The sequence below is a fragment of the Agelaius tricolor genome, unplaced genomic scaffold (genome assembly GCF_023055355.1).
Source record: "Agelaius tricolor isolate 1412-34295 unplaced genomic scaffold, bAgeTri1.0.p SCAF_10, whole genome shotgun sequence".
NCBI lineage: Eukaryota > Metazoa > Chordata > Aves > Passeriformes > Icteridae > Agelaius > Agelaius tricolor.
Genome location: NW_027269270.1, coordinates 27,173,884 through 27,199,694, shown reverse-complemented (window position 1 = coordinate 27,199,694; position 25,811 = coordinate 27,173,884). Strand labels below are relative to the sequence as shown.

The window sequence follows — 25,811 nt, the reverse complement described above, 5'->3', positions numbered from 1 at the left end:
CGAGCCGTGCTGGGCCGGGCTGTGCCGAGCGGAGCCGAGCGGTGCCCGCGGCCCCGGCGGGCACATGGGCAGAGGGCGGAGTCCGCGGCCTGACATCACGGCTCGGCTCCGCGCTGCCGGACGGCGCCGCTCGCCCTCCCGCCGCCGCAGAGGTGAGGAGCGCGGGGAGACGGGCACGGCGGGGCTCGGGCACCGCCAGCACGGCGAGCAGCCGGAGCGGGGCTCGAACCGCCCGCGCCGGGCGGGCAGGGCGGGGGAGGCTCGGCTCGGCTCGGCTCGGCTCGGCTCGGCTCGGCTCGGCTCGGCGCCGGGGTTGCTTTATCGGGAGGAATGTCCCGGGTCAGCGGGGGCTCCCCCGCCGCCGAGCGCTGGTGCCGGGCCCCGTTGCGCCGCAGCCCGGCCCGGGATCCCCGCAGCGGGGCTGGGAGCGGGGCTGCTCGCGGCCCGCTCCGCCCCGGGCTCGGGCACTGTCCCAGGGCGCTCTCGGACCCCTCGGTGCGAGGGCTGGTGTTGGGGCTGGGGCCGGCCTCGGGCGGAGATGTTTGCGGGGGCCGGTGTGTCTCGGTCCGGGCGGTCACCGGCAGAGCTCGGGGGGCTGCAGGTCCGCCGGGCTGCGGTGCGGGCTGCCCGCGGGAAGCGCTGTCCTTCCCGGGCTGCTGGACACATCCGTGCGGCTGCGGGAAACTCCCTGTTCCTTGCACAAACCGGGCACAAACCCCCCGGAACGGGTCGGGTTCCCGGTTCCGAGTGGTGCGGTCCCCGTGAGCGCAGTGCCGATGGATGGATGGATGGATGGATGGATGGATGGATGGATGGATGGATGGATGGATGGATGGATGGACGTTCACGCTGTTCTCCTCAGGGAGCAGCACTTGGCACTTAGGTTTCACTTTTCATTCTCAGCTCGCTAAATGCTTTGAGGTGAGTGGCTCTTTCAAGCCACGGAGAAATCAGCACGGAGATACAAAAAAAAACTTGGGGAAAATCTTGGCCAGGGCCCAGGATCCCTCAGAGGCGAGCAGGGAGCAGCTGTGGGGTTTCTTGTAAAAGCTGCAAAAGTTGGATGCTTTTTGTGAGAGACATCAGCATTTGATCCATAGAAGAGTAAAGAGGGATGAGAGCTGTGAAGGAATTGTAGAGGTGACTTTGTAGTAGGAACATCCCACAGGTGATGAAAGCTGAGGTGGACTGTCCCTGTCCCGTGGCCCTGTCCAGGGTGTAACATCGGTCAATGACAGATGGACACCAGGGAGTTTGGGGGAGTGTTTGTGTTCCTAATGCCTGAGCTGGGCAGAGGGGTACAGAGAACCCCAGATCATTTCAATCAGAGCAGTCTAAATAAAACTAACACAGAGAATTGCCTGCTGTGGCAAGAAACCAAAACCCAGAGACAGCAGGAGAGGAAGGCTGTCGCCTACAGCATCAATACTCCTGTGAGCTGAGGAGATGCAGGACTAATAAGATTTAAATACTGCATCAAGCTTTCGTTTTCTTCTAAAATCACATTTGCTATGAAGCAAATGTACAGTAATATAAGATGCCGCAGTCATTGCACATATTTGATTTTCTCTGTGATTGTAAAGGAGAAAATGTTGATGACTCAACAAGTCTGTGTTTAACAAAACCACATCAAATCCCAGGAAAACATGCTCTTTGACAGCATAATAATTTTTTTGTTGTTTATTTTGCTTTTTATTTTTGTTTTGGGTTGTTTTGCTTTTTATTGTTAAGAACTATGCTTTGACTATGACCTTGTAACATCACACCCATAAATAGAAGCAGGTTTTGATTCAGGGGAAACACATTTTTTCCGATGATGGAAGAAGTAGGCCAGCCATGCCAGCTCTCTTGAGAGGTGGGAAAGGCAGTGGCAGCTGTGATAAGAAATGTCACACACCAGGAATTAAAACACACCAATTTGTTATCTATAAGTTGACCATCACTGATTAGAGTTAGCTTTTTGTCAACATTGTAATGGAAGAAAATGCTATTTTCAAATTTGAATTTACTGCTTCTTCATAGGTTTTCTTATGCAGACCTACAGTGGATTAAGCAGCTTCCCATCTTCATCTAAGTTTAAGTGAACTGTCACTTAACTGAAAGTAAAAAGCTTCTGAAAGTATGTCAGTGATGTGGGAGCCTCCAACACATTTCCAAAGGCCTTTACATATGCTGGGGCCTAAACATTTTGATCTCCTGGTGTTAAGGTACAGAGGCAGAAGTTCCACCGTTTTTCCAGGTTCTCCTCTCTAAAGCCTTGGTTGTGGCAACATGTGCATTTCCTTTAGTATGAATACATCACTGTAGTCATTGGAAGAAATGTCCTAAGAGCTCCCCATAGAATGTAGGCTTCAAGAATCGGGGTCTGTAGGTAACATGTCCGCCACTGAAGGAGCCTGATACCAACTGCAGATCATGTGCAAGCACTAATAGCTTATAGAGCTACAGAGTGGTTTGGGTTGGAAGGGACCTTAAAGATCATCTCATTCCAACTCTCACCATGGTCAGGGACACCTTCCACTAGACCATGTTGCTCTAAACCTGGTCCAACCTAATCCTGAACCCTTCCAGGGATGGATCATCCACAGCTTCTCTGAGCAATCTGTGCCAGTGCCTCACCACCCTCATACTGAAGATTTTCTTCCTTATATCTGATACAAACCTGCCTTCCATGACTGTAAGGACATTCCCCATTGTCCTACCACTACAGGCCTTGTAAAAAGTCCCTCTTCCAGCTCTTTTCAGGTACTGGAAGTTGCTATGAGGTCTTCCCAGTGCCTTCTCTTCTCCAGGCTGAGCAACCCCAACTCTCTCAGCCTGTCTTATAGGAGAGGGGCTCTATCCTTCTGAGCATCTCTGTGACCCTTCTTTGGACTCACTCCAGCGGGTTCACATCCTTCTTATGCTGGGGTTAGATACAGGACAGAACCTGTGCCAGTGCAGCTTGGCACTGTGGTGAAATGTGGTGTTTGTCACAGCAGCCCCTGGAGCCACACGTGGGTCCCGCTGAGGATTGGGGTCCTGGGGGGAGGCATACTGTTCACACTGCATTTATTTATCTTTCTGGGCTCACCTGCAAGACCCCTGTCAGGGCAGGGGAAAGGTGAAGCAGGCTGGATCTGCTGTGCAGGATGCTGGACTGAAGGCAAACAGTGTGAGAGGAAGGGGAAGGCAGGGCAGTGAGTTGACTTCCAGCAAAGAGCATCTCTCTCCCACCCATCTGGATCCCCAAAGATAACTACCTGGTCAGCCAGTTGTGTTTGCCTCTCTCCCAGGAGCTGTTGGGAAAATCAGAAGAGGCAGTACATTGGCTACCTTTCCTCTTTTCACCACTGTGCTTATTCAGGGCTGGCTCAGAGCTACCTCTGTACTGTGTGTCATGCCTGTGCTCCGTGGAGGGGGAAAACAGGTCAGCAGGAGATGGGGCTGGCCCTCTGCCATAGGCTGTGTCTTCCTTCCACCCCACACTGCCTCCCAGGCATCTTCTCTCCGTGTGGTCCTGTGCATCTTCTGAGTGACAGGGGTGAAGCAAAGTCAGGAAGGCAGGAGAGTGCTGATCTTGGAGACCCTTCTAAAGGCGCTGTGGCACGGAAATAGCCAAAACAAATATTTCCCTGCGTGCTCAGCACAATTCCTCCATGCCTTTCCTGGAAAGAAACAAAGAGATTTTAAAGAGGGAGCTGGAGCCTGCCAGCTCCCTGTGGTGACTGCTGAAGTCAGGTCCTGCCTGATCTCTGTAGGCCTGGAGAAGGGTGGAAGCCCCAGCTCATTTTAGGCAGGAACACCTCCACCCACCATGTCTGGCTGCAGGGAATTACTAGATCTACCTGAGAAGCTTCCACCTTTGGGTTGCTTTCTTGCTCTTCTCACATTTGGGGAGGGGAAGGCTCAGAAATGGGTGAGTCACTGAGTTGTCAACTTGGTAAGAGCAGCAAGAGAATGAAAACCCCCCGAAAAAGCAAGAGAAGCCATACAAGACTTAAGTACAGTGCCAGAAGTTGTTATAAATCACCCTTTTATGTCATTTAAGAACTGTGAGATGCTGAGAAAATAACCTTCTCATTCAAACTCATATCAGCCAGATAACCAGATAAGCTTCTATGTGCATGTCAGCATCAGCACTGTTCTAGCAAACTCTTGCTTCAGGTCTCTGCCTTCCATGGTCTTACAGTGAAGCCTTAGGATTTCCCAGACTTTCAGATTCCCATTTCATAATGTTTTATCACGGGGTAGGTCTTTCTCAGGCTTCTCATTACTCTGTCAACACAGTGGGCAGAGAGAGCAAGATGTTTTTGCAGAAGAAGTTCTTGAGACAAGGACTTTGCTGCAGAGAAGTGGCACTGCAAATGGAGGCAAATTTGGGGCAGAAAAAGTTGAAGATATCTATGGAAGAACTGGTTGGTAACTGCTTTAAAATACATAGTTTTGATGAAACCAGGCCAAAGGTTTGTTTTCTAGTTGTTTATCATAGATAGGCAGTTTTCCTGCTCAACATTGAAATGGAGAGTTTATTGTTGGAGAGAGAAACTGTCCCTGCAAAGTGGTGTAGTTCTAGAGGAGAACTGTAGCCAAAATGTCTGAGCTTGTGTGGGAAAAAGAGGTTATTTTGTCCCTGTGGGAAATTCTGGTAGCCCTTTCTCCTCTGCTTTCCCCTGTTCTGAAAGCTGTTTTTGAATTTTGGTCCTGGTGAAGAACATCTTGTGGTCAGGGGTATGGACATGCCTTAGGCTTCACTGCTGGCTTCCAAAAACAACATTCTAAATTTTTTTTTTCAGTGTATAAACCAGAGGGTGTATGGAGTTGGGAGGGTCAGTGCCTGTCAGCCCATGTTTTCATTAGTGTGTGATGGAGAGGGAGGCAGATACTGAATTTGTAGGTGACACTCAGCTAGGGGGGACTGGAAACATTTTAGAGAAGAGACTAAGAATTGAAGATTCTGACAAGCTGGAGAGCTGGTTTAAAAAAACAGGGCACACATTCTGTCCTGTGTGGTAGGACTGACTGACCTCCTGGACACCAGGTGAGCGACCAGCCAGGCAGTGATCACAGGAGCCAGAGGACAGGGACACTGTGCCCCATGGGTTCACAGGGGCACACAGTTGTGCAAAAGCAAACAGTCCTCTTGGGATGGATAAAGAGAAATGGTACATTGGGGAAGCAGCGTCTCTGCTCCAGGTGGTGCCTTTTAGGGGCTCAGTTGGAAAATGCAGTTCTGGGCATCCTCCAAGAAAAATGAGAGCAAGGAACAGAGGCTGGGTTGTTGGACATTCGGTAAATAACAGCTCTGATGAAAGAGTTGAGTTTCACTTGTGCAGGAAAAACCGAAGGAAGATGTGAAACCTGTTCTCCAAATAGAGAATGTGTCTGTCTGCAGAGGAGAAGGCAAATGATTTGCCATGTCCTTTGGGGGTAAAAGAGGAAGGGATAAGGTTAACTGGATTGAGAGATAAAGAGGAGAGAAAGTAGGGGCTCTACAGGAGCTTATGGAAGTGGTTTTAGCAGATAAATACCTGATAATGCGATAATCAGATAAAGAGCTGCCTGGGGGCAGGAGGAGGGATGAGGACATGTGAATGCAAAGTGCATCAGGGTGGAGAACAATTGCAGGGGCACGTGTGGCGACTCCTGGAGCCCCACAGCAGTTTCTGGGTGTCCCACAGCAGGCCCTGAGTGTCCCACAGCAGTCCCCGAGCCCACAGCAGGCCCTGGGTGTCCCACAGCAGGCCCTGAGTGTCCCACAGCAGCCCCTGAGCCCACAGCAGGTCTGGGGTCACAGCAGGCCCTGAGCCACAGCAGCCCCTGAGCCCACAGCAGGTCTGGGGTCACAGCAGCCCCTGAGCCCACAGCAGGCCCTGAGCCCACAGCAGTCCCTGAGCCCACAGCAGGCCCTGGTGTCCCACAGCAGTCCCTGAGCCCACAGCAGTCTCTGGGTGTCCCACAGCAGTCTCTGGGTGTCCCACAGCAGTCCCTGGGTGTCCCACAGCAGTCTCTGGGTGTCCCACAGCAGTCCCTGAGCCCACAGCAGTCCCTGGGTGTCCCACAGCAGTCTCTGGGTGTCCCACAGCAGTCCCTGAGCCCACAGCAGTCTCTGGGTGTCCCACAGCAGTCCCTGGGTGTCCCACAGCAGTCTCTGGGTGTCCCACAGCAGTCCCTGAGCCCACAGCAGTCTCTGGGTGTCCCACAGCAGTCTCTGGGTGTCCCACAGCAGTCTCTGGGTGTCCCACAGCAGCCCCTGAGCCCACAGCAGGCCCTGGGTGTCCCACAGCAGTCCCTGAGCCCACAGCAGTCTCTGGGTGTCCCACAGCAGTCCCTGAGCCCACAGCAGTCTGTCCCCCTGCCCTCAGTGCCATGCTCAGCACGCAGTGATGCCAGCTCGGGGCAGCACCAGCTGCCCTGCGCAGGTCCCTGTCCCTCCTCCCCACCCCAGCAGCAGGGGCACGGGGAGCAGAGCCGCCATCCCTGTCCCGTGTGCCCCTGGGCTGAAGGACAGCAGCAGGGACAGCCCAGCTCCCAGCATTTCCTCATTCTCATGTCCTGGCTGGCAGCCCGGCTGGGTTTGCAGTATGGCTTTTCTGGAAGGGTGATTTACATCCTTTGCCAGTTCCTGGTTTGCACCATTCGGGAGGTGACTCTGCTTTGGAAGGAGAAAGAAGAAAAGTGGCAAGCAAAAAGGCAGCAGGCTTGGTTTCCCTGACTCTTTCTCTTGTGGGCAGAGCCAGGGAAGTCATTTCCAGTCAGCCTGGGCAGGACTGCAAGCTCTCTAGAAATGTGCACCAGAGCTGAGATTAAAGCAGCTTTGGATAAGCTCTTTTATTACTTAAATCTGTTCCAGTTCCAACAGGTTCAGGTTCATGGCACTTGCTCCTGGGAGGGATGCTGTGTGTGTGGGAAAGAGACTTAAACATTTGATTTTCCCTGGAAATAAAATGGCAGAAAATGGTAGAAAAAAAAAAAAAGGAAAAAAAAAAAAGAAAAAGTATTTCTGCTCAGAGCAAGACCTGAGTAGAATGCTTCAGGTGCTGAATGCTCCTCTCCAGCTGGGGCTTTTGGAGGGTTAACACAGCAAGAGATGCTCAGCAAACAGAGGCTGGAGGGCTTTGGCTTCATGGTTCAAAGGTCTCTCCATGCAGAGAGATCAACCCTGTCCCTGGAGTGTGTCTGTGGGACTAAGCTGGTGCCAGCCATGGCTGGCAGGGCCCAAAGGGAGCTTCCCTTTGGGAAATGATGCACTCCTCTGCAGAGACCTGACCAAAGGCTCTGCTGCATCCTTTGATTCCTTGTGAGCCTTGCTGGTGTTTCAACCCATGTGCTTGTTAAGGAATGTGTGTTATAATCATGTGCTTTATCTCGAGTAGCACCCAAGCAGAGGCTGAAGCACAGAGCAGGCTCTTTGATGACCTGCACGGGTTGAATCCACAGCTTATGGAGACTCAGTTGTGGTCAGTCTAAACAAACACTGACTTTGGGGGAAGACAGAAAAGCAGTGGTTTTAGCCAAGGTGGTGCAGACTGAGTATGTGAGGCTGAGCTCAAAGATGAGTTTCTGTGCAAGAAGGAACCAGTTTGGTTTCCCTGGACAGGACACTTGGAGCTCTGTATGAGATTGCTGCCATATTCTTCAGCAGAGTTTGATATGTTTAAAACACTGCCTTTTTATTAGAATTATGGTAAAACTAACTTGTCTTTTATCTGATAAATCTGAATACCAGGACATTGAAATGAATCTTGAGGGTTTTTTTTGTCCAGAACTGAAGCAAAGCCTTGCCACCACAGGTCCATCCTTCTTCAGGGTGTACTCTGCACTGCAAATTACAGGAACCAGCTAGGCTATCCTCCTGCACCAGAGGATGTGAAAGGGGCCCCAAAAGATGGGTCTCATTGTTAAAGACGTGGTGAAAGATATCTAGGTCAGCCCAGACGAACTTGCTGGAGTCCGATCATTGTTAGTATCTCCTTCCCCGAGGTCTGTTGAAAGAGGATAACAAGTGTGCCTGTTCCCCAGTGGCTGTAGGGGATGATCTGCTCAGCAGATTGACTCTGCTGTGAGCCCAGGGACACCTGAGTGGGCTCCTGCAGGCCAGCTCCATCCAGGACGGCTGTCCTGCTGCAAAACCTGAGTGAGGCCTCTCAGTGTGGGCAGAGAGGCAGAAAAACCTTGTTTGCCTGGCACTGAGCCTAAGCTAACAGCCTCTGCCAAGCCTCAGGTGCAAAATATGTAGGATTATCCCCGTGTTTCTTTTGTGAGAACCCCTCCCTTCCTCTGCCTGGGCTACACAAATTTGGCTGCTTCGTTTCATGCAGCTGCTGTCTGTCTGATCCCACTCCTTGGGGCAGAAGTTGCCTTCTGGACAGTTCTTGCAGAGTGCCCAGCAGAGTCAAAATATTACCCCAAAATAAAGAAACACATCTTCCTCACTGCCCATCAATGCTGTTGCCCTGCAATTAACAGCAGGTGTAGTCATTGAACTGCACATGGGAACAAGTGTGCTGCAGTGGACACAGCAGTGATGTAAGGGTGTCATTAGCAGCTGAGCTGAAGGGCAGCTGTACATTGCATTCAGTATTTTAGATGGGGAACTGCTGCCCAGTTAGAATTGGAGCTTGTTTATTCCCACTGGGCTGTGCTTTAAATCATCTTGTAGCTTCCTTGGTAAGAAACTGATCTCCTTGAATTGCTCATGCTACAACTCAACAGGGATGCAGTTTGCTTCACAAGCATCAATAAATGGGGTTTATGTAAGTCTGGAGGTGCTAAAGATGTCAAAGCACCATGATATTCACTCATGGCCTCCTCTGCAGCATCCTGGCCATGGTGCTTTGCACCCACTCTGGATGAGTTGGCCTTGCTGTGGGGAATTAGCTCTGGGAGGGAGAATTTCAATCAGGTGACATGTCCATAGGTGCAGAAAAAGCAGTGTGGGCACGGTAAGTCAGGGGTGGTGGCAGGAGGGGGGCTCTGTGTGCTCCCCAGAGATACAGAAGTGAAGAAAAGCTGTTGCCTAATCAGACAGTCCATTGCCAGGCATCTGCTAGGGAGAGACCACAGTGCTTGTCTCAGTGAAATGTGTTCATGGTGAAAGAGGCATATTCCCCTCCTTTCTCAGGAGGATTTCAGTGCATGGCAATGGCAGCAATGCAACCCACAGGCAGCAGCCAGCACCAGGGACCATGCCACCATGGGCTGGCAGCAGGGATGAGTCCTGCTCCAAAGCCCCACCAGTCAGAGCATGACTGAAATAATCACAGCAAAATTCACAGAAAACATTTTGAGTCTTCTTACTTTGTAACTCTCCTGCTGACTTCAAAGGCTGTTTAATTCTGTCATCCCTTTTAATCAAAATAACTGGAGACAGCAAAGATGTTTATCTCCAAACATTGCCAACATCTCTCTACATGTTCAGTGGCAGCTGCAGGACAGAGGAAACACAGTATAAGAAAAATTGCTTGCAGCAACATTTACATCCCAGTGGGACCACAGAGAGAACTTTTGAGGTGCCTTAAATTGATTATGAAATGAGTCTGTGGGTAACAATCACTTTGTCACCCTAAATGCTAATTTCTCCCCCCATGGCTGTGAGCCAGAGATGTGTTTCTTTATTTTGGGGTAATATTTTGTGTGCACAGGTGGTGGAAAAGGGGAGGGGGTTATGGGTGAACGAGCTAATTATTCTGAACAGTAGCATTGGCCCTAGAACAAATAGTTCTGGACATGAGCACATTTAGGTGAAGCAAGGTTTCTAAAAGTAAAGCAGTGTGTGATAAAGCTTCTGATAAGGGACCAGGAAAAAAAAAACAACAGTATCTTTGCAGACAGAGATCTGAAAGTCATCCCTGTGACCCCTTTCTCCCCCCACCTTTTTTTTTTTTTTTTCCAGTGGAATAAGCAGAACTGCAGTATGCTCTTTGATCTCTATATTTATATAGTGGACATGTGTTTTGAAGGGGAAGAAGTCACCATGCACTTCTTTGGCACTTATTTTCCCCTGCTGGCACTTCTTCCATGAGCATTTTGGGTCTCTGGGATAAGGTGGTGCATGGTGAGAGGCAAGGAGAGCAGACAGATCTCTGCCATAGAAACAGCACTGTCACTGAAACCATGATGGTTTGTACCCAGGACAGTGAATTTTAGTTTCAAAGTCCATCTGCTGAAGGTGTTTTGCAGGTTTTCATTGAGGAGCAGGATTGAGATCCTGGTTGCTGTGTGAGAGATCTCCTCCAGTAACTTGGCTGTTTTTGATGTTTGTCTGCCAGGGACCTCTAAGTTGGTGTTTTCACAGTAATGTGACCCTTTGATCATTTTTCTGAGTGGTTTTAACAAATTAACAGCTCTTTAAAGTGTATATATGGTTAGGGGAGTTTATGCCCACAGGCAGCTCTTGACATGTCTCTGTAGCATCTGTAGTGAATTTTGTTGCTCAGGAACTTTGAATGGGGAGATCCTTTTGCAGATTCTTCACAAGAAAGATTGACTGTCCTAAATGATTTTGAGTAGATATTAGGAAGAAAATATTTAGTGTACAGGTGGTGAGGCATGGGAACAGGTTGTAAAGAGATCTGGTGGATGCCCCATCCCTGGAGGTGTTCAGGACCAGGTTGGATGGGGCTTTGAGCAGCCTGGTTGAGTAGTAGGTGTCCCTGCCCATGGCAAGGGGTTGGAAGTAGATGATGTTTAAGTCCCTTCCAGCCTGAACCATTCTGTGATTCTGTGATCACTACACACAAGTTCCATCTTGTCAATATTCACTCCCTTTCCCAGATCACTTATGAGCATGTTGAACAGCAGAAATCCTCAGGGAAATCCCTTGGCAACCTATTCCCATTATGAAAATAATTTATTTCTTCTCACCCTTTGTTTCCCATTGGTACCTATTCATGCAGAAGCGCCCTTCCCCTTTGCACCACTGCTGTGCCAATCCCAGAAGAGCCTTGGGTGAAGCACATTTCCAAAAGCCTATGAAAAACACACCTGTGCCAGGGACTAGGTCACCCCATCCAAATGGTCACCTTCACTTTGAAAGAACTTGACCAGGTACAAGGCAACACTGCACTCCACCAAAACCAATTTTCTCCATCCCCAGTATGTCACAAGTCTGTAAATTACAGTCTTTATTATACTCTCTAGCAGTGTGCCAGTACAAAAGCCAGATGTCCTGGTGTGTAAGTTCCATGGCCTGCCTTCTGAGCCCTCTTAAAATCTCACCCTCAGGAATTTGCCATTCCTTTAGGGTAAATTTGCTGTCCCTTAAGTTAGGAGGCACATTTGAGCCACTGACACAGCCCATGAGCAGTCTGGCAGTTCCCTGCCCAAGTTTCTTCTGACCTCCAGGTTCAGCTGCTGTGCTGCCTGTGAATTCATTGATCTGCTTAAAACCCCTCCATGCCCTCAATATCTAATCTGTTACAGGGCAAAATTCATTAATGTTTGTAAAGCTCATCAAGATCTTCCATGAGCAAATCCCATCATGTTTTAATATATTTTTTAAATGTCATGAGTAAGTTCTCATTACTCATTAAAGAGCTGAAGCAAACAGTGCTTGCCAGACCCAAATATTGGGACAGGCAAGGGCTGAAACTCTCTTCATTTACCACTCTCAGGACACTTTCATTTCAATTTGACTTTCTGCCTTGATTCTGCTCTGGCAAATCAGAAGCACCCCTCCAGCTTTTCCAGATGTAGTCTCAGGGATCTTCATGGACCCCTTCTTTAGGAGATATCTGGTAGCTCCATGGGAATCTCAGAGTTTCTGGTCCTGATTGCTGTCAGTGTTGGCCTGGCTTTGCAGAGTGAGATGCCAGCATGAAGGACAGCAGAGGATGGATGAGTGCATCCAGCAGGTGTTGGATCACACAACCTTGGGAAACCTCTATAAAAGCCTTCACCTTCCAACCCAGCCTGGTGTTTTGTGCCCCTCCAGTGGTGCCTGTACATTACTGCACATTTCCTGATGGGTTTGGCAAATAGATCCTGGGACCAAAACCACGTTCGAGCAGCCTAAGTGACATTTTTCCCCGTGACCCCAGACACGGTCTGGGTCTCTGCGAGAGCTCCACAGTGAATTTGCGTTTCTCCTTGTTTTTCCTGCCAGGATGTCCAGAGGAGACATGGCCAAGCCTCTGCTGGGCCACGGGAGCGCGGCGGGCGAGCGCAGCCCCCCTGTGGCGCCGGCCGGGCGCACGGTGGGCGTGCTGGGCAGCGGGGACTTCGCGCGCTCCTTGGCCGTGCGCCTGGTGCGCTCCGGATTCAGGGTGGTGGTGGGCAGCCGCAACCCCAAGCGGAAAGCCAGCCTGTTCCCTGCTGCAGCAGAGGTCACCTTCCAGGCCGAGGCCGTGAAGAAAGCGGATGTCATCTTTGTGGCCATTTTTAGGGAGCATTACTCCACACTCTGTGACCTGGCTGATGTGCTGGTGGGCAAGATCCTGGTGGATGTCAGCAACAACACGGAGATCAACCATCACAAGGAATCCAACGCCGAGTACTTGGCCTCCCTGTTCCCGGCCTGCACCGTGGTAAAGGCCTTTAATGTGGTTTCTGCGTGGACGCTGCAGTCGGGTGCCAGGGATGGAAATAAGCAGGTATTGTTTTCTTCCAGCAAGGGCTAAATCCCAGCTCAGGTCTGGCAGCATCAGCAAATGGCCTTAGGCTCCAGGAGGAGTCTTGAGTGCTGGCTGTGCCATCCAGAGACCACCCCTTAGCTTCTGCATTTCTTTGTTCAGAAATTAAGTACCTTCACTCAGTTCACACTGTATAGTCCTTGGAGCATCTGCCTAAGTGAAAAGTATTATATAGTTGTCTGTTTATCTAAACAGAGCCAGTGAAACAAACTGGCAATACATGCATGAAAGGAAACCTGTCCAGGAGAGAGGTCTTTGGCAGCCATGGTAAATCCCTGTCAAAAATCCTGCCAGGAATTGTGATGCTCAGTGGAATAACATGGGTTCCCTGTGACACAGATTCCCTCTGGATGCACTTGATCCCAGCAGCCTGATTTCTTTACCCTATGCGTGTATTTCTGTTCATTGCAGGTTCTGATCTGCTCAAATAACCAAGAAGCCAAGCACACCATAGCAGAAATTGCTCAAGTCATGGGATTCACCCCCGTGGACATGGGCTGCATGTCATCAGCCTGTGAGATCGAGAACATTCCCCTGCGCCTCTTGCCAGCCTGGAAAATCCCCATCTTTTTGGCTCTGGGGCTTTTTCTTTGCTTTTTCACCTACAACCTGATCCGGCAGGTCATCCACCCTTACATCAGGGAGCAGAAGAACAAGCTGTACAAGATCCCCATCGAGGTGGTCAACACCACGCTGCCGTGCGTCTCCTACGTCATGCTGTCTCTGGTCTACCTGCCCGGGGTGCTGGCAGCCTGCTCCCAGCTCTACTACGGCACCAAGTACAGGCGTTTCCCAGATTGGCTGGACCAGTGGCTGCAGCACAGGAAGCAGATTGGTCTCCTCAGCTTCTTCTGTGCAGCCCTGCACGCCGTGTACAGCCTGTGCCTGCCCATGCGCCGCTCCCACCGCTACCTGTTAATTGAGACGGCCGTCAAGCAGGTAACGGGGGTGCTCCTCAGGCCAGCACCTGCAAGGGTCTGCTGAACTCATGCACATCTTGGGTGGTGGGCCTAATATTTTGGGTTTTTCATTCATTTTCCAGAGGTGTGGGGCAGTGGGAAAAAGCTCTCTAGGAGCACTTCCCCCACAGGTCAGCCGCACAGCACAGATGGCTGAGCACTCGCCTGTCTGTGCTCAGGAGCTGCCACCTCCCTGGATACACAGCTCCCTCTGCAGTGACAGCCAGGGCTAGGGTCAACCCTCCCGTGCCACTGCTCCCCAGAAACACCGACAAGCCTTTGAAACCAGCCTTGCCTGGCACTGGTGTGTCTGAGACTAGCTCAGAGGCTAGGTGAGGGGAAATCCAATGGTAGGAGGAGTAGAGTTCCCTTCAGCTCCCAAAATCTTGGGAGATCCCTGTTTGTTCACACTGATGTTCATAATTGTGCCTGCTGGAGTAACCAAGCCATAACCCAGAGAGGGTTGTGTGTCCTCATCACCCTGTGCCTGCAGGAGTTTAACAAAATGGTGGTGAAGAGCCAGTTATATAAGAACAAGGAAATGGAAAGGGACTTTATTGCTTTATGGACACTCTCAGCAGTGTTTATCCAGTGTGAGATTGCTGCCTTCAGGCAGTTCAGCTGGCTCTGTAGTACCATGGGAAGATGGGATTTGCTCTTTCCTGCCCCTGGCTTCTCACAGCTCCTCACTGCTCCCTCCTGGGATGGCACAGGCTTTGTGCAGCTGAGGGGAAATGTGATCAAGGGATTACCCCACAACCCCTCTGATTTCTGTGCTGGGCTATTTGGCTGAGTGATTCTAAATATTTGTCCCAAAAAGGAGGGAAGGAGCTGTGGGGGCAGAGGGGAGCAGGATGGCTGGTTTGGGCAGCAGTGGCTGTTCAGAGCATCCATCAAACACCATTCCCAGACTCTCAGCTCCAGCCTTGAGCAGGTTCTTCTCAAGTGCCACAGTTGCACATTAATCTCAGGCAAGCATCCTGTGTTCATTTCCCCTCTACCTCCTGTTTTCTAGCAACATCTTTGTTTAGTGAATTAAACCCATTTAATGGGCTAAAGAGGACGGTTCTAAATGTTCCTCTTTGCCATGCAGTATAAAACCCATCTTCCCTTCCATTAGCATGAACAATTTCCCCCCTAAATGCACTTAAAACAAAGGTTATTAGGAGACTACTGCATATTCAAGCATCTGTATTTGTTTTCATGGCTTGAAACTGAGTTCTCATTGTAATTATCTTTCCAAATGTGACTTTGGGGCTTGCTGCTGTGGTTACAGGCATGGGAGCTGAGAGCATTCAGCAGTTCTTCCCAGCAGGCTTCAAATCAGGTCTAGCTTTGGCCAAATGGCTTTGGGATAAGAGCGCATTTCCACATCTACCAAACAGGCAAATAGTGCTGGAGGTGTGAACAGGACCCAGTGCTCATCCAGGAAACCTGCTTCCAAAACCAGAACAGATGAAACTCAGTTCCTCTGTCCCTAAGCGCCCCATTTTAACAAACCTTCATTGTCATGCCAGGCTATGGAGAAGAAGATGACAGTCTGGGTAGAGGAGGAAGTCTGGAGGATGGAGATTTATATCTCTGTTGGAATAATTGCCCTGGGCTTGCTGTCGTTACTTGCCATCACTTCACTTCCATCCATCGCAAACTCTCTCAACTGGAGGGAATTCAGTTTCATTCAGGTAAAGTTGATATTTGCTGATGCCAGAGAGTGATTCTGCAGGATCAGAGTCAGGCCCTCACACAGACAGGGCAGGGCTTGACCTGCTTTCCCTGCACATCCTGCTCTGGCAGGGCAGCTGTGCATTGGTGTCAGCAGCAAAGCCTCCCCATGCACCCCAGAGCCACAGACCCCTCGTCCAGGGGGTGAGACCCAGAGGCAGAGAGGGGCAGAGGGCTGTGGTGTGTCCTGGGGCTTTGCTGCTCTCACACAGGGCTTGTCCTGTCAAAGGAAGGTGCTTTTCTCAGAAAAAGGGAGAATACAAGGGAAAATAGAGTACCAGGCTGTGGAGAGCAGGCAGGGAACTCACTGTGGGCACAGCTGGCTACAGCACACAGATCTGCCCTTGTGTTCAGGGAGAGTGAGCTGCTGAAAAGGAGAGAGCCTGGGAGGACAGTACAGGGGAAAGACAGGTTTGGCAGAGCTTGCATGCACCCAGGTGTTCAATAGACAAGTTCAAAAAGGCTTAGAGTGGTCTGTAACCTGCCAGAGCCCACACAGCACAGAGAACTGGGTATGATTTCAATGAAAAGGCCATGGCTAATTCTAAAACCTGCAGAAAAGCTTTAGTTTTTCCCCAGTGGTTTAGGAGCCTTCCTCCCACTTGCAGTGATAGCCAAGCTCCCAAGGGCCAAATTCCCTTGGTGACCTGAGTCTGCCCCCTGGGATTTTCACAGACACTGTATTCACTGGCTGCAGCTTTTTCAGGGATGCATTTGGAGCCAGGCTTAGGGCTCATTAACGGAGGTACCAGAGAATGAACCTTTCAAGTATCCCCTGCACATGAAAGCCAATTTTGAGGCCAGATTCCACTCACTGTGCCACAGTCATAGCCCACAGCCCTAAAACCCCTTGTTATTTGTGCCTCCTACAGCAGGGCTGCTTAGCATGCACCAGGCTTTGTAACCCCTGTGGCACCCAAGGTGTGTGAGCCCCCCCAGGACCCCGTTCCCCTGCAGCTCCCCTGTGGAGCCTCCCTTTGCACCACCTAACCCTTCCAAAGGGGAGGGCAGGGCTCAGGGATGCAGAGGTGAATATCTATCATCCAGCCTCTGTTAAGCTCTGCTGAAGCTCTTCAGGGGTATATAAATAATTCAATATTCATTAGAGCAGGAGTTTGAAGTCTGCTCCCCTGCTTCTCCCACAAGTGCCCCAATCACCACACGAGCAATCCAGTTTGTCTTCTTTCCCCTCTTGCTGTGGGCTAGCCAGTAATTATTTACACTGAGTAGAAGAGCTGCACCAGGAGAGCTTGACCCCAAGAGATCATCCCTCAAGGAGAAGGGAGACTGGCTTTAAGCCTCTGTTTCAGACTGGACAATGGGAGCATATTAATTCTCACCACCGTGTCTCAGGGGAGGGCTGCAGCTGCTGGGACACCGGATAAATCAGTCCTGACTTGCACATCTCATACCAGGAATCCCAAACGAAGGGAAGTATCTCCTTGCAGCCTGGAAGGAGGCTTTGAAAGTCCCTGCATTTCCCTTTGGCTCCCCAGGCAGCCTGGCAGCTGTCCTGGAGGGTGCTGGCCTTGTGTCATGTAACACAAACATTGTCGTGGCAGGTCGTGCGTGTAACGCGACTGTCCCATCTGCCCTTTGGGACCCCTTCCCAGCCTTTCCAAGGCTATGTCAGCACTGGGACCAGACAAATTCATGATGGTCACTTCCAAAATAGCTCTTGGCTGCCCCACATGGGAACTGGCTGGCTTAGTTCATGGAAAGATACTCACCCCTATTTCTGTCTGCATGGAATAAAGCGTGACAGTGTGACACGAGCTCCCAGCTGATCACAGGCAGGAGAGGCACGGCTGGTACTGTGCCTCTCTGTGGAAATACCATGTAAAAAGAGCAGGTTACAGATCTCCTGGCATGTTAGCTTCCATATTACTTTTTTTTTTAATTAGGAATCTTTTCAATTATTTACTCCTCAATAAGTCGGTGGTGCCTTTCTCGAGGAAATTAAAAGAGCAGCCACAGCTACTGCTTCCAGGCTCCTGAGGTTGCATTCACATAGCTCAGAGTGAGCCTCCCTGAATTAATGCACAGTGCCACAGTGTAAATACAAGGGGTGAAGCACGAGGCTGCTTTCTCAAATATTTGGGATTTCTAGCACTTCTGCAGCATAAAAGAGGTGAAATGCAGATGCCCCAGCCAGATGCCTTTCAGAAAATGCAGCAATTTGTTCCCATCTCAGTTGAACTGGACGGTGTTTGAGAGATGCTGTACCAAAAGCCACATGTGAGGCAAATTCAGGAGTCACTTTAGTCTCCTCCTTACCCAGAACTTCCCAAGTCTGACATTTTCCAGCAGCCAGTGTGTACACCTGTATTAGTGCCATATACTGCCACAGTATTAAAATACACATCTGTTGCCTGACAGGTCGAAAATCCCATTTGTATTGTTGCCAGAATTATAGGAAAAAAGGTTAATTTTCACAGTAGCTCCTGTACATACTCAAATTTCAATTAAATATAGTTAAATTGGATACACAGTTCCCCTGTGTGTCCAGTTTTAACAGAAAAGGTACAGGATTGAAACACTGGCTAACAGGAATGATTTGTATGTAATTCAGCTTATAGCAGACATTTTTAACATTCCCCAGTGATTTACAAATCAACTCTAATTGCCTGAGAAGTAAAAATGTGTATGACTGCCTTTACCTTCCTATCCTGAGAAGCCCTCCTGGAATTTGAAGGTTGAATTGACCTGGTTTCTTTCATAGTTCATGTAGCATAAGATGTAAAGAATCTGTAATCAGACCTTTTCTAACCCTCCTGTTGAGGCAGTGTGAGGGGCCAGAGCTGCTTCCATTGAGCTAATAATTCCATAGTACTGATGGCTGCACAAGTCAGAAACTTATCTGGGTCAGGAAGGGGCTCTTTGCTTTCAGTGCTGCCCAAGCATTTCTAAATGAGCCACAGGTGACTGGATCAGCTTTGCTGAGGTGTTACAGGGAGCCTGCAGGCACCAAGGAAGTGGGGGAGGTAGAAGAATTAATGCAGAATAGAAAATACATGCAAAACCTGCATCAGGAAAATACTGTCTTCATACAGGACCTTTCAGAGAGCTTTAACACCCTGTAGGGCTGCTGGCCCCACACTCCCCATGTTGTGACAGTACAAAAAAAAGCCTCTGCCACTGTTGAAAACAAAACCCAGAAAGATTTCATAGCCAGGAACTGCATAGAGAGGATCAATGAGAGCTCAGGAGCGGTATCAGGGCAAGCACTTTGGCAAATGGGCCCCCTGGGCTGCTCAGCAGGCTCTGCATTGTGCCACACTGAGGGTATATTGAGCTGTAAACACTGAGCCCGGCTCCAGTCAGCAAAACTTCTGAGCTCTGTGCACTTACAGACCTGCTGTATCCAGCTGTCTGGGGGGTGCAGCCATGGCTGCTTCAGCCAGCATCAGGACTGGAGCCCCTCTGCTCACCCCAGAGCAGAGCTCGTTTGTGTAAAAGTGGATCAGCCCATTGCTGCTGCCAGAGGAGCTGCCAGCCCTGGCTCCAGCCACAACAGCTTAGCCATGTGTTTGTTGCCATGTATTTGTAGCCAATTAGCCTTTTTGTTTCATCCCCACCATCCACACACAAAGGTGGGTCAGTCACAGAGTGCCTGTGATGGTTTGTCACCTTTTGTCCTATTAATTTTCTCTCCTGCTCTCCCCCAGTCCCAGCAGCTGTTTAAAGAGAAACTGTAGAGGCTCAAGGTAATTATCTCCAGCTCTGACATCTCTGCCATGCACTGAGCCCTGCTCAGGCTGACTGAATGCACCCCCTGCCCAGGGCAGAAAGCTTCTGCTCTTGGGTTCACTCTGTCCCCTTTCCCCTGCCCTGCTTTGCCAGATGAGTCCTAATCTGGTACTTCAAACCTTTTGCCACCCTGGGGGTTTTTTGCCTGTTGGAGAGAACCCTGAACTATAAATGATGGATGATCTGTGGGTCAGGTCCTGCTGTTAGGTTCAGCTGTGACCACAGCATATTTCAGCAAACTCCCTAATTTTCCAAATGCAACTAATCTTGACCCTGTTGGGTTTGCTGCTTGTTACCACTTTGGTTTAGGACATGGACACAGCTTCTGGTAAGAAGGACATGAAAAAAAGGATAAGTGTGGGCTTGCACACAGGACTAAGGTTCAGTTCCCAGCTCTGTTCCCTCTTCCTGGCATGACCTTGAGTAATGCTCAGCTGTAACACAGAGAGGAGTCCTACCCTGCCTTGGCAGGACTCACTGACACCCACATGACTGCCAGATTGATAAAGTGAAATACCTAGATCTGGTAGCACATTTTAGAGCTCTCCTTCCATCCCTTGCCCAGTCCCCTCAGCTGCTTAAAAGATTAGCTCTGAAGTTTAGAGGAGTCTTGGTTTGGTTTTTTTGGTAATAACATGGTACATTTTTAAAAGTTGCCTGGGTTTTTAAATTGTTTCACAGCAATCAAAAATGGAAGGGGAATCTATGAATTGAGTAGTTCTTTGGATGAAACTGTTTTTTTCAAAAGATGATGAGTCCTTCCTCCCATCTTGCACTGGTTCCTTATTTCCCTGCCATGTCCTCTTTCCTGGACATATCTTCAGGAAGACTGTGTTTCTTGCTGATCTCTGCACCAATACAGATATTTTGGCTTTGAAAAGCTTTCTTCCCTAAGTTAGGGACTAACTAAAATTAGCAAAATTTTCCCTGTCTAGGCATCTTGAAATTTGGTTGTTATTTCAGGCTTAGACCAAGCATTCAAAGTAGGGCAGCAGAGTAAGATGCTCCACCTGCACTTTTTCCTGAAAATACAGCAGCAAAGGCCTGCACAGAGGAGAGCACAGCGAGTGCCCAGGGCTGCTGAGTGCCAGCAGGCAGTGGGAGCTGGCAGGCTCAGGAGCCACCACCTCTGATGCTGGCAGGAAGCCCTCAGTGAGGGAAAGAGTTTTAAACCTGTCTTGGAGAGCAATCCTCAGAGGGAGCTGGAAATACTCAGGAGGAGGTGTTGTCTCTGTGGGTGCTTGGGAGCACGATCTCATCTGTAATTGGGGGAAGTTCTTGCCTGTAGAACAGGGGCTGTGTTCTTGCTGCCTCCCTGAGTGGATAAAGGGCTCTTCACACAGCCTTTGAACCAACACACATCTCTAAGACAGAGGAGGAAACCCTTGAGGGCTGTTGCTCTCCTCAGAACAGAGCACTTCTGCACAATCTCATTTTCCTGTAGATGACACCAGTCACCTGAAGATGTCTTTGCTCTGCTTGGAGCTGTGGCTTCACTCACTTCCAGCAGTGCCAGCTGTGCTCCAGAGCCACATCACTGCTGCTTCATGCTGCTGGTCAGAAGCCTCAGCCAGCCAGGGACTGGCAGGGCAGAGCTGGCAGGGCAGAGCTGGCAGCTGCAGCTCGGGAGGAGCCCTTGGGAGCTGCCTGTGCCCCCCTGCCCGGCTGGGGCTGGGGGCTGCTGCTTCACAGGATGCAGGAGCCCTCCTCTCTGCTGAGTTGGCAGCACCTTCTGGGAAATTCCTGCTGAGCTTCCAATGTCACACTTAACCTCTGATTCAACAAAGAAAAGCACAGTCTAGCACTCTCCCCAGGAAAGGGTTCCAGACATGTTTTGTTGAAACACAGGAATACCCATTGCTTCCTCTGTGTCATGTACACTTAGAAAATGATGTCAGAAATACAGGAAGACAGCCAGGCACAAGGCACTCTGCTAACTGGTGTGTTTTTCTTTTCCTTTCAGTCCTCCCTTGGATTCATTGCCCTGGTGATCAGCACTCTGCACACGCTCACGTACGGCTGGTCGAGGGCCTTCGATGAGAACCAGTACAAATTCTACCTGCCCCCAACCTACACCCTCACCCTGCTGGTCCCATGCACTGTGATCATAGCCAGAGTCATCTTCAGTTTGCCCTGCATCCAGCACAGACTTCTGAGAATCAGGAGGGGCTGGGAAAAGGGCAGATATGTCAAATTTGTGCTGCCCAGCGCAACGGGGGAATTCTCAAGTGGGGAGACCTCCAGTAATGTCTAACAGCCCCAGCTTTGAGGATTTCGAAGCACTATCAACATTTCTAGGTTCAAAGGTGTTTCTTTTTCTTAAATGTATGTATGTTTTGGTATAATGGTATTGTTGATAAAATAATAAAATTTGGTGACTTTAGAAAATGGATGGTCATCAAACTAGGTTAGACAGTAGTAGTTAAATTATATTGATTTGCTAGGACAATTATTGCCTTAAAAGTGACTGTGAGAGCCGAGCTAGCAGCACTAATATACATGGAAACTGATGGACTCTGTTAGTCAGATCAGTCACTGGAGGTGCTGCCTGGCAGCTCCCCAAACCAGTATTTCTCAGTTGCTTTCCTAGCTGCTCTCATAAATTTCAATGCCTTTATTTTTTAATACGAGGTTGCACAGATTTTCTGGAGCTTATGACAGCAAAGATACCCTGCCTCTTGAGTGTATGGATCAGTCAAGGCAGTGAGGTTTAGAAAGATCAATTGCATCTAGTTTTTTTCTCCTCAGTGAACTCTGTGGACAAGTCAGTACAGCTATATTCATGTTACTGTGACAGCAGATTTTACTAAAATCATCAAATCTGACAGTAAGCCCAGTATCCCTGTTCTCTCAAATACAGACAGCACTTCTGGTCCTGGAAGCAGTGCCTGATGCATGTTTATAAGCTGAGGAAATAAAGCACCATTTCCAGGAGTATAAAAGCATTTTAGAGAGAGACATCCCCAGTACCAGACGTCTGGTCTGCACTGCTGGCTCTGAGAGGACAGTTACTGCTGCATGTTCTCTGTTACACTGAGCCAAAGTTTCAAGCAGTATTTGATTGAAATAGAGCGAGGATAATTATTGGAAAGGCCTGCTGCTTCACAAAATTACATGGAGAAAACCAAGGCCTTCCAGCTGGCCTTACATCAAATAATAGGGTGAAGCTTTTAGAAATGGCTGTCACCTGAACATTCCCATTTAAGCAAACAAAACAGCAGCTCTAAACCCACTGGTTTCAATAGCAATAATAAGATCTTTGAACAGTCCTGCAAAGGGATCATCAAGTCTTGACCACAACATGAAAACATGTACATTTTGGGCACAGTCCTTAATTGCCTTACACCTTAAAAAGTCCCTTGCTAGATCACAAAGCAGGTATGAAATGCTCTTCTGACTTCACACCCACTGTGGACAGGGCACAGGGCAAAGAAGATTTCTGTTAATTTCGTGTTTCACCTGTTGCTTTCTATGAAGTTCTTACTCTTTATGATTCTGATAAATTCTTTAGGTTTTGGACATCCAAATCACCAAACAGTGAATGGACAGCCATTCACTAAAGCTCATTTAGAAGCAAGCAGTTGGGATGACACAAGAAGACTACCTCAGTAAGGTCAGGTACAAGGACATGCCTGGAATAGCTTCATTTTCCTACAGTTAAGGAAAAGACACTCAGTGTTCAGTGTTGCTTTGAGAAACAAGAGCTATCAGCACCAAAATGAGGTACAGCTTGTGGGACAAGGAAATACTTGTTCCCCCCAAAAGGGCAGGGGGAATTATCAGCTTTGGGGCACATAAACCCTGCTACAACCCATAACCTGGAAGAGTTCTACACAGACAGAGACTCATAAGAATTCCCTGTTTAGCCTCAAGTAACTACAGTGAGTAATATTCTCCAAATATTGCTCATGTGGCCAGTGATGACACTGACTGTTAGTTCTTGCCTAACACTTAGAGTAAAATCTCCAAATGCTGCTTCTGAGGGGAAAGCCTAGATTGCATAATAAGGTGATTTTGTTGTTGTTGTCTTCATGGGGTTTGGACAACATGGTGAAGGTACCATTCCTTACCACAGTCCCCCCTCAGCAAGGTGAGTTTGTTAGGTTTCCCCATTCACCTCCAGAACTTAGCCCAGATTGGCACCTGACCAAATCACTCTCCGAGCAGACTGATAACCCAACACTATTTATTTCTGGTTAGGTGATAGGTTAAGTTTCCACATGGATTTGAGACAGTTTCACCTAAATATAATTCCACCCACTCCAGTTTAACTCATCCTTGAGGGAAGACTGGATTGAGCAAGCCTGGTTTTTACTTATCTTTTCCATTTCATCATCAAGCAAAGACAAGATAAAAGCACCAGTTTACACACTTTATGGTGTATTTCAATGCCTTTTTCCCCCATCTAGGTTTCTTTTCACATCTTTACGTCAGGCAAGACTACTGTCTGGTGGCCAGAAAAGATCAGGAGGCAGAGAAAGAGCCTTACACAGGCTGGCAGGCATTGTCTTCAAGGGGAAAAGAATGGTTTATTTTGAGTCACTGCAAGGTTAAAGACTCACCTTGCTGCCCAGCAGAAGGTTTGCACCCTCGCTTTGTTTACAAGACTTCCATGCCTACAAACCCTTTCCCATGGCAAAGGGACAGTTTCCATGAGCAGAGGGGCAGTCACTGAGTCAGCATGGTGCTTTTCAGATGGACACAAGCCCAAAGGGACAGACAAGCCAGCTCAAAATCCCCACAGCTACTGCAGCTCTACAGCATCTAAAGAAAAAAGCTGGTCAAGTGTCTCCAGGTAATGCCTGTGCCAACAGACTGGCCAGCCAGCTCCCATCCCTTTTGAAAACCAAAACAAATCCTTAAAAATGCAGAACAGTATTTCACATGATGCCCTCTGTTTGCATCTGGTCCTTAAAACATGGGACACAACAGTTTGAGTCATTTCTTCTGATTCTGGAATGCTGAAAATGAAAATAAGGGATTTTTCAGTTATCTTTTCCTTAAGCATTTTCAATGTGCATAGGACATTCAGTGAGATTAGCCTAAAATTTACCATTTAACTGGTTTTGTACTTGAAGTTTTTCTCTCTTTCTGTATATATGTACACACACACACACACAAATATATGTATCTTATTGCAGAATATATAGCTTGAATGTAAAAATCTTTGTATTTTTATTTTCTGTACTGCCTACTATGTGCCTCTGGGATATGTAAGAACCAAATGAAGAGCTGTAAGAGTAAGGCCAGTTTTAATCTCTGGCCTCTGTAGTTATATAAAGATATTCTGAACAGATCTACATAATTATATCAGAGCTCGTGTGAGTCTTTTTTCCTGCCTCCCCCCAAACAAAACCATTACTTTAATGGCAGTAGTAGAGTAGTGTGATTATCTAGAATTTAATCACTAAGAAATAAAACCCACTACAGCCAGCAGCTTGTAGAATCTCATTATCAAGGTAACAAAATGATCATTGCTGTGACCCGTGGTGCCAGGGCTCAATTACAGAGTTCCTATGAGTGTGAGAGGGCACAAGTGTGTGCAGACATATATTTCATTACAGGGGGTTACTGATATTATACAGCACTTGTAGCACAGGATCAAACAAGCTTAATTCACTAAATAGAAAGTGCTGTTGATACAGAGTCCAAGGAAGGTGTTCCAGGTGGGAACTGCAAAGAAACATGGAGTTTTAATACTATAAATTTGTTCTCTGCTTCTTAAGTCACTTTTTTCATACAAGTAGCATGCCAGATCAACCAACTTCTGGATCTGCAGCATTGCATTTTAATGAGCTAATTTGTAAGTTGATTTTAATGAGTTCATTTAAATTCCTGAGCTGAAGATTAACCTCTGCAGGTACAGTTCTCTCACTCCTTCAGTTTTATAATACGAAGCTTTAAACAGTGCAATTGGTTTCTTGCTCTTAAGGGATTTACTCACAAAGTGATATATCAAACTATGGTTGAATCTTCAGGAGGATGCACCTGCTTCAGCACCTCTGTGCAATATATTTCCTATATTTCAGTCTCTCCAAGATGGCCAGCACAGCTACAATCAGCAACAAAACCTGGTGTTATTCTTGAGCTCTAAATTTCCCACACTGAGCTAGCAGGATTTGCAGACTGTGCCTTGGGTTTGAGGAATGAGATTTGTTACACTAGGACAGTTTTCTTGATCTATTTATTGTGCCTTAATAAGCAGCATCAGTTTTGCAGAATTTCTGCACAAGTTGGGGTTTTTTTTTATGTTTGTGAGAACCACACACATTTTAAAGCTGAGCACAGAATACAAAGATACCATCTATGATTAGGGACAGCTCTTGTTAGCAGAGCATGTACAGGACATTCATAATCAAAGACTAAAAATAAGCATTGTCTGGAGCCAGTCAGGAGGATCACATACCACAGGCCATAGTATTACTGAAACCTTTCAGAGACTTAAAGTGGCACGAGTGCATCCTCCTAGAAAGATAATCTGCTTTAGATTTAGAAATCTCAGCACTGGAGGATGCACTACAGCTGCTGTTCAGCCAGTTAGTTACTCTTGTTACCTGTTTCCCATATCTGATCTACAATTAGCTACCTTCAGCTCCTGCTGCCTTAAAGAGCTGTCTGCAGCCAGATGTCTGCCTTCAAGTAGCTGTCTTGTGCAGCACTCTAGAAGCCAAAGTTGCTGTGCAAGATTCAAGTCTGTGTTCTGCAAAACTAGTTGTACTTGATTTGGGAGGGCTTGGGCAGGGGAACAGTTGTGAAGAAATGGCCAGGA

At 48.5% G+C, this 25,811-nt stretch overlaps 1 protein-coding gene across 2 annotated transcripts; it reads left to right on the top strand.

Moving 5' to 3' along the window:
• On the top strand, positions 1 to 24,350 carry STEAP3 (STEAP3 metalloreductase). 2 transcript variants are annotated; one of them, XM_071435363.1, is made up of 5 exons: positions 6 to 152; positions 12,086 to 12,572; positions 13,023 to 13,550; positions 15,088 to 15,252; positions 21,006 to 24,350. In XM_071435363.1, exons 2-5 carry the CDS (start codon positions 12,087 to 12,089, stop codon positions 21,294 to 21,296), a joined length of 1,470 nt encoding a protein of 489 aa, XP_071291464.1. In that variant the 5' UTR covers positions 6 to 152; position 12,086; the 3' UTR covers positions 21,297 to 24,350. The 2 variants fall into 2 exon arrangements, with proteins under 2 accessions (XP_071291465.1, XP_071291464.1); XM_071435364.1 differs by lacking the exon at positions 15,088 to 15,252 and having other exon boundaries at positions 1 to 152.
• The last annotated feature ends 1,461 nt before the right edge of the window (positions 24,351 to 25,811 follow it).

Bases quoted from the DNA above. Each gene is read 5' to 3' on its own strand.
- STEAP3 (XM_071435363.1), top strand. From the start codon at position 12,087: ATGTCCAGAGGAGACATGGCCAAGCCTCTGCTGGGCCACGGGAGCGCG. The intron at 12,573-13,022 runs GTATTGTTTTCT...TGTTCATTGCAG, and splicing joins CCAGGGATGGAAATAAGCAG to GTTCTGATCTGCTCAAATAA. The intron at 15,253-21,005 runs GTAAAGTTGATA...TTTTCCTTTCAG, and splicing joins GGGAATTCAGTTTCATTCAG to TCCTCCCTTGGATTCATTGC.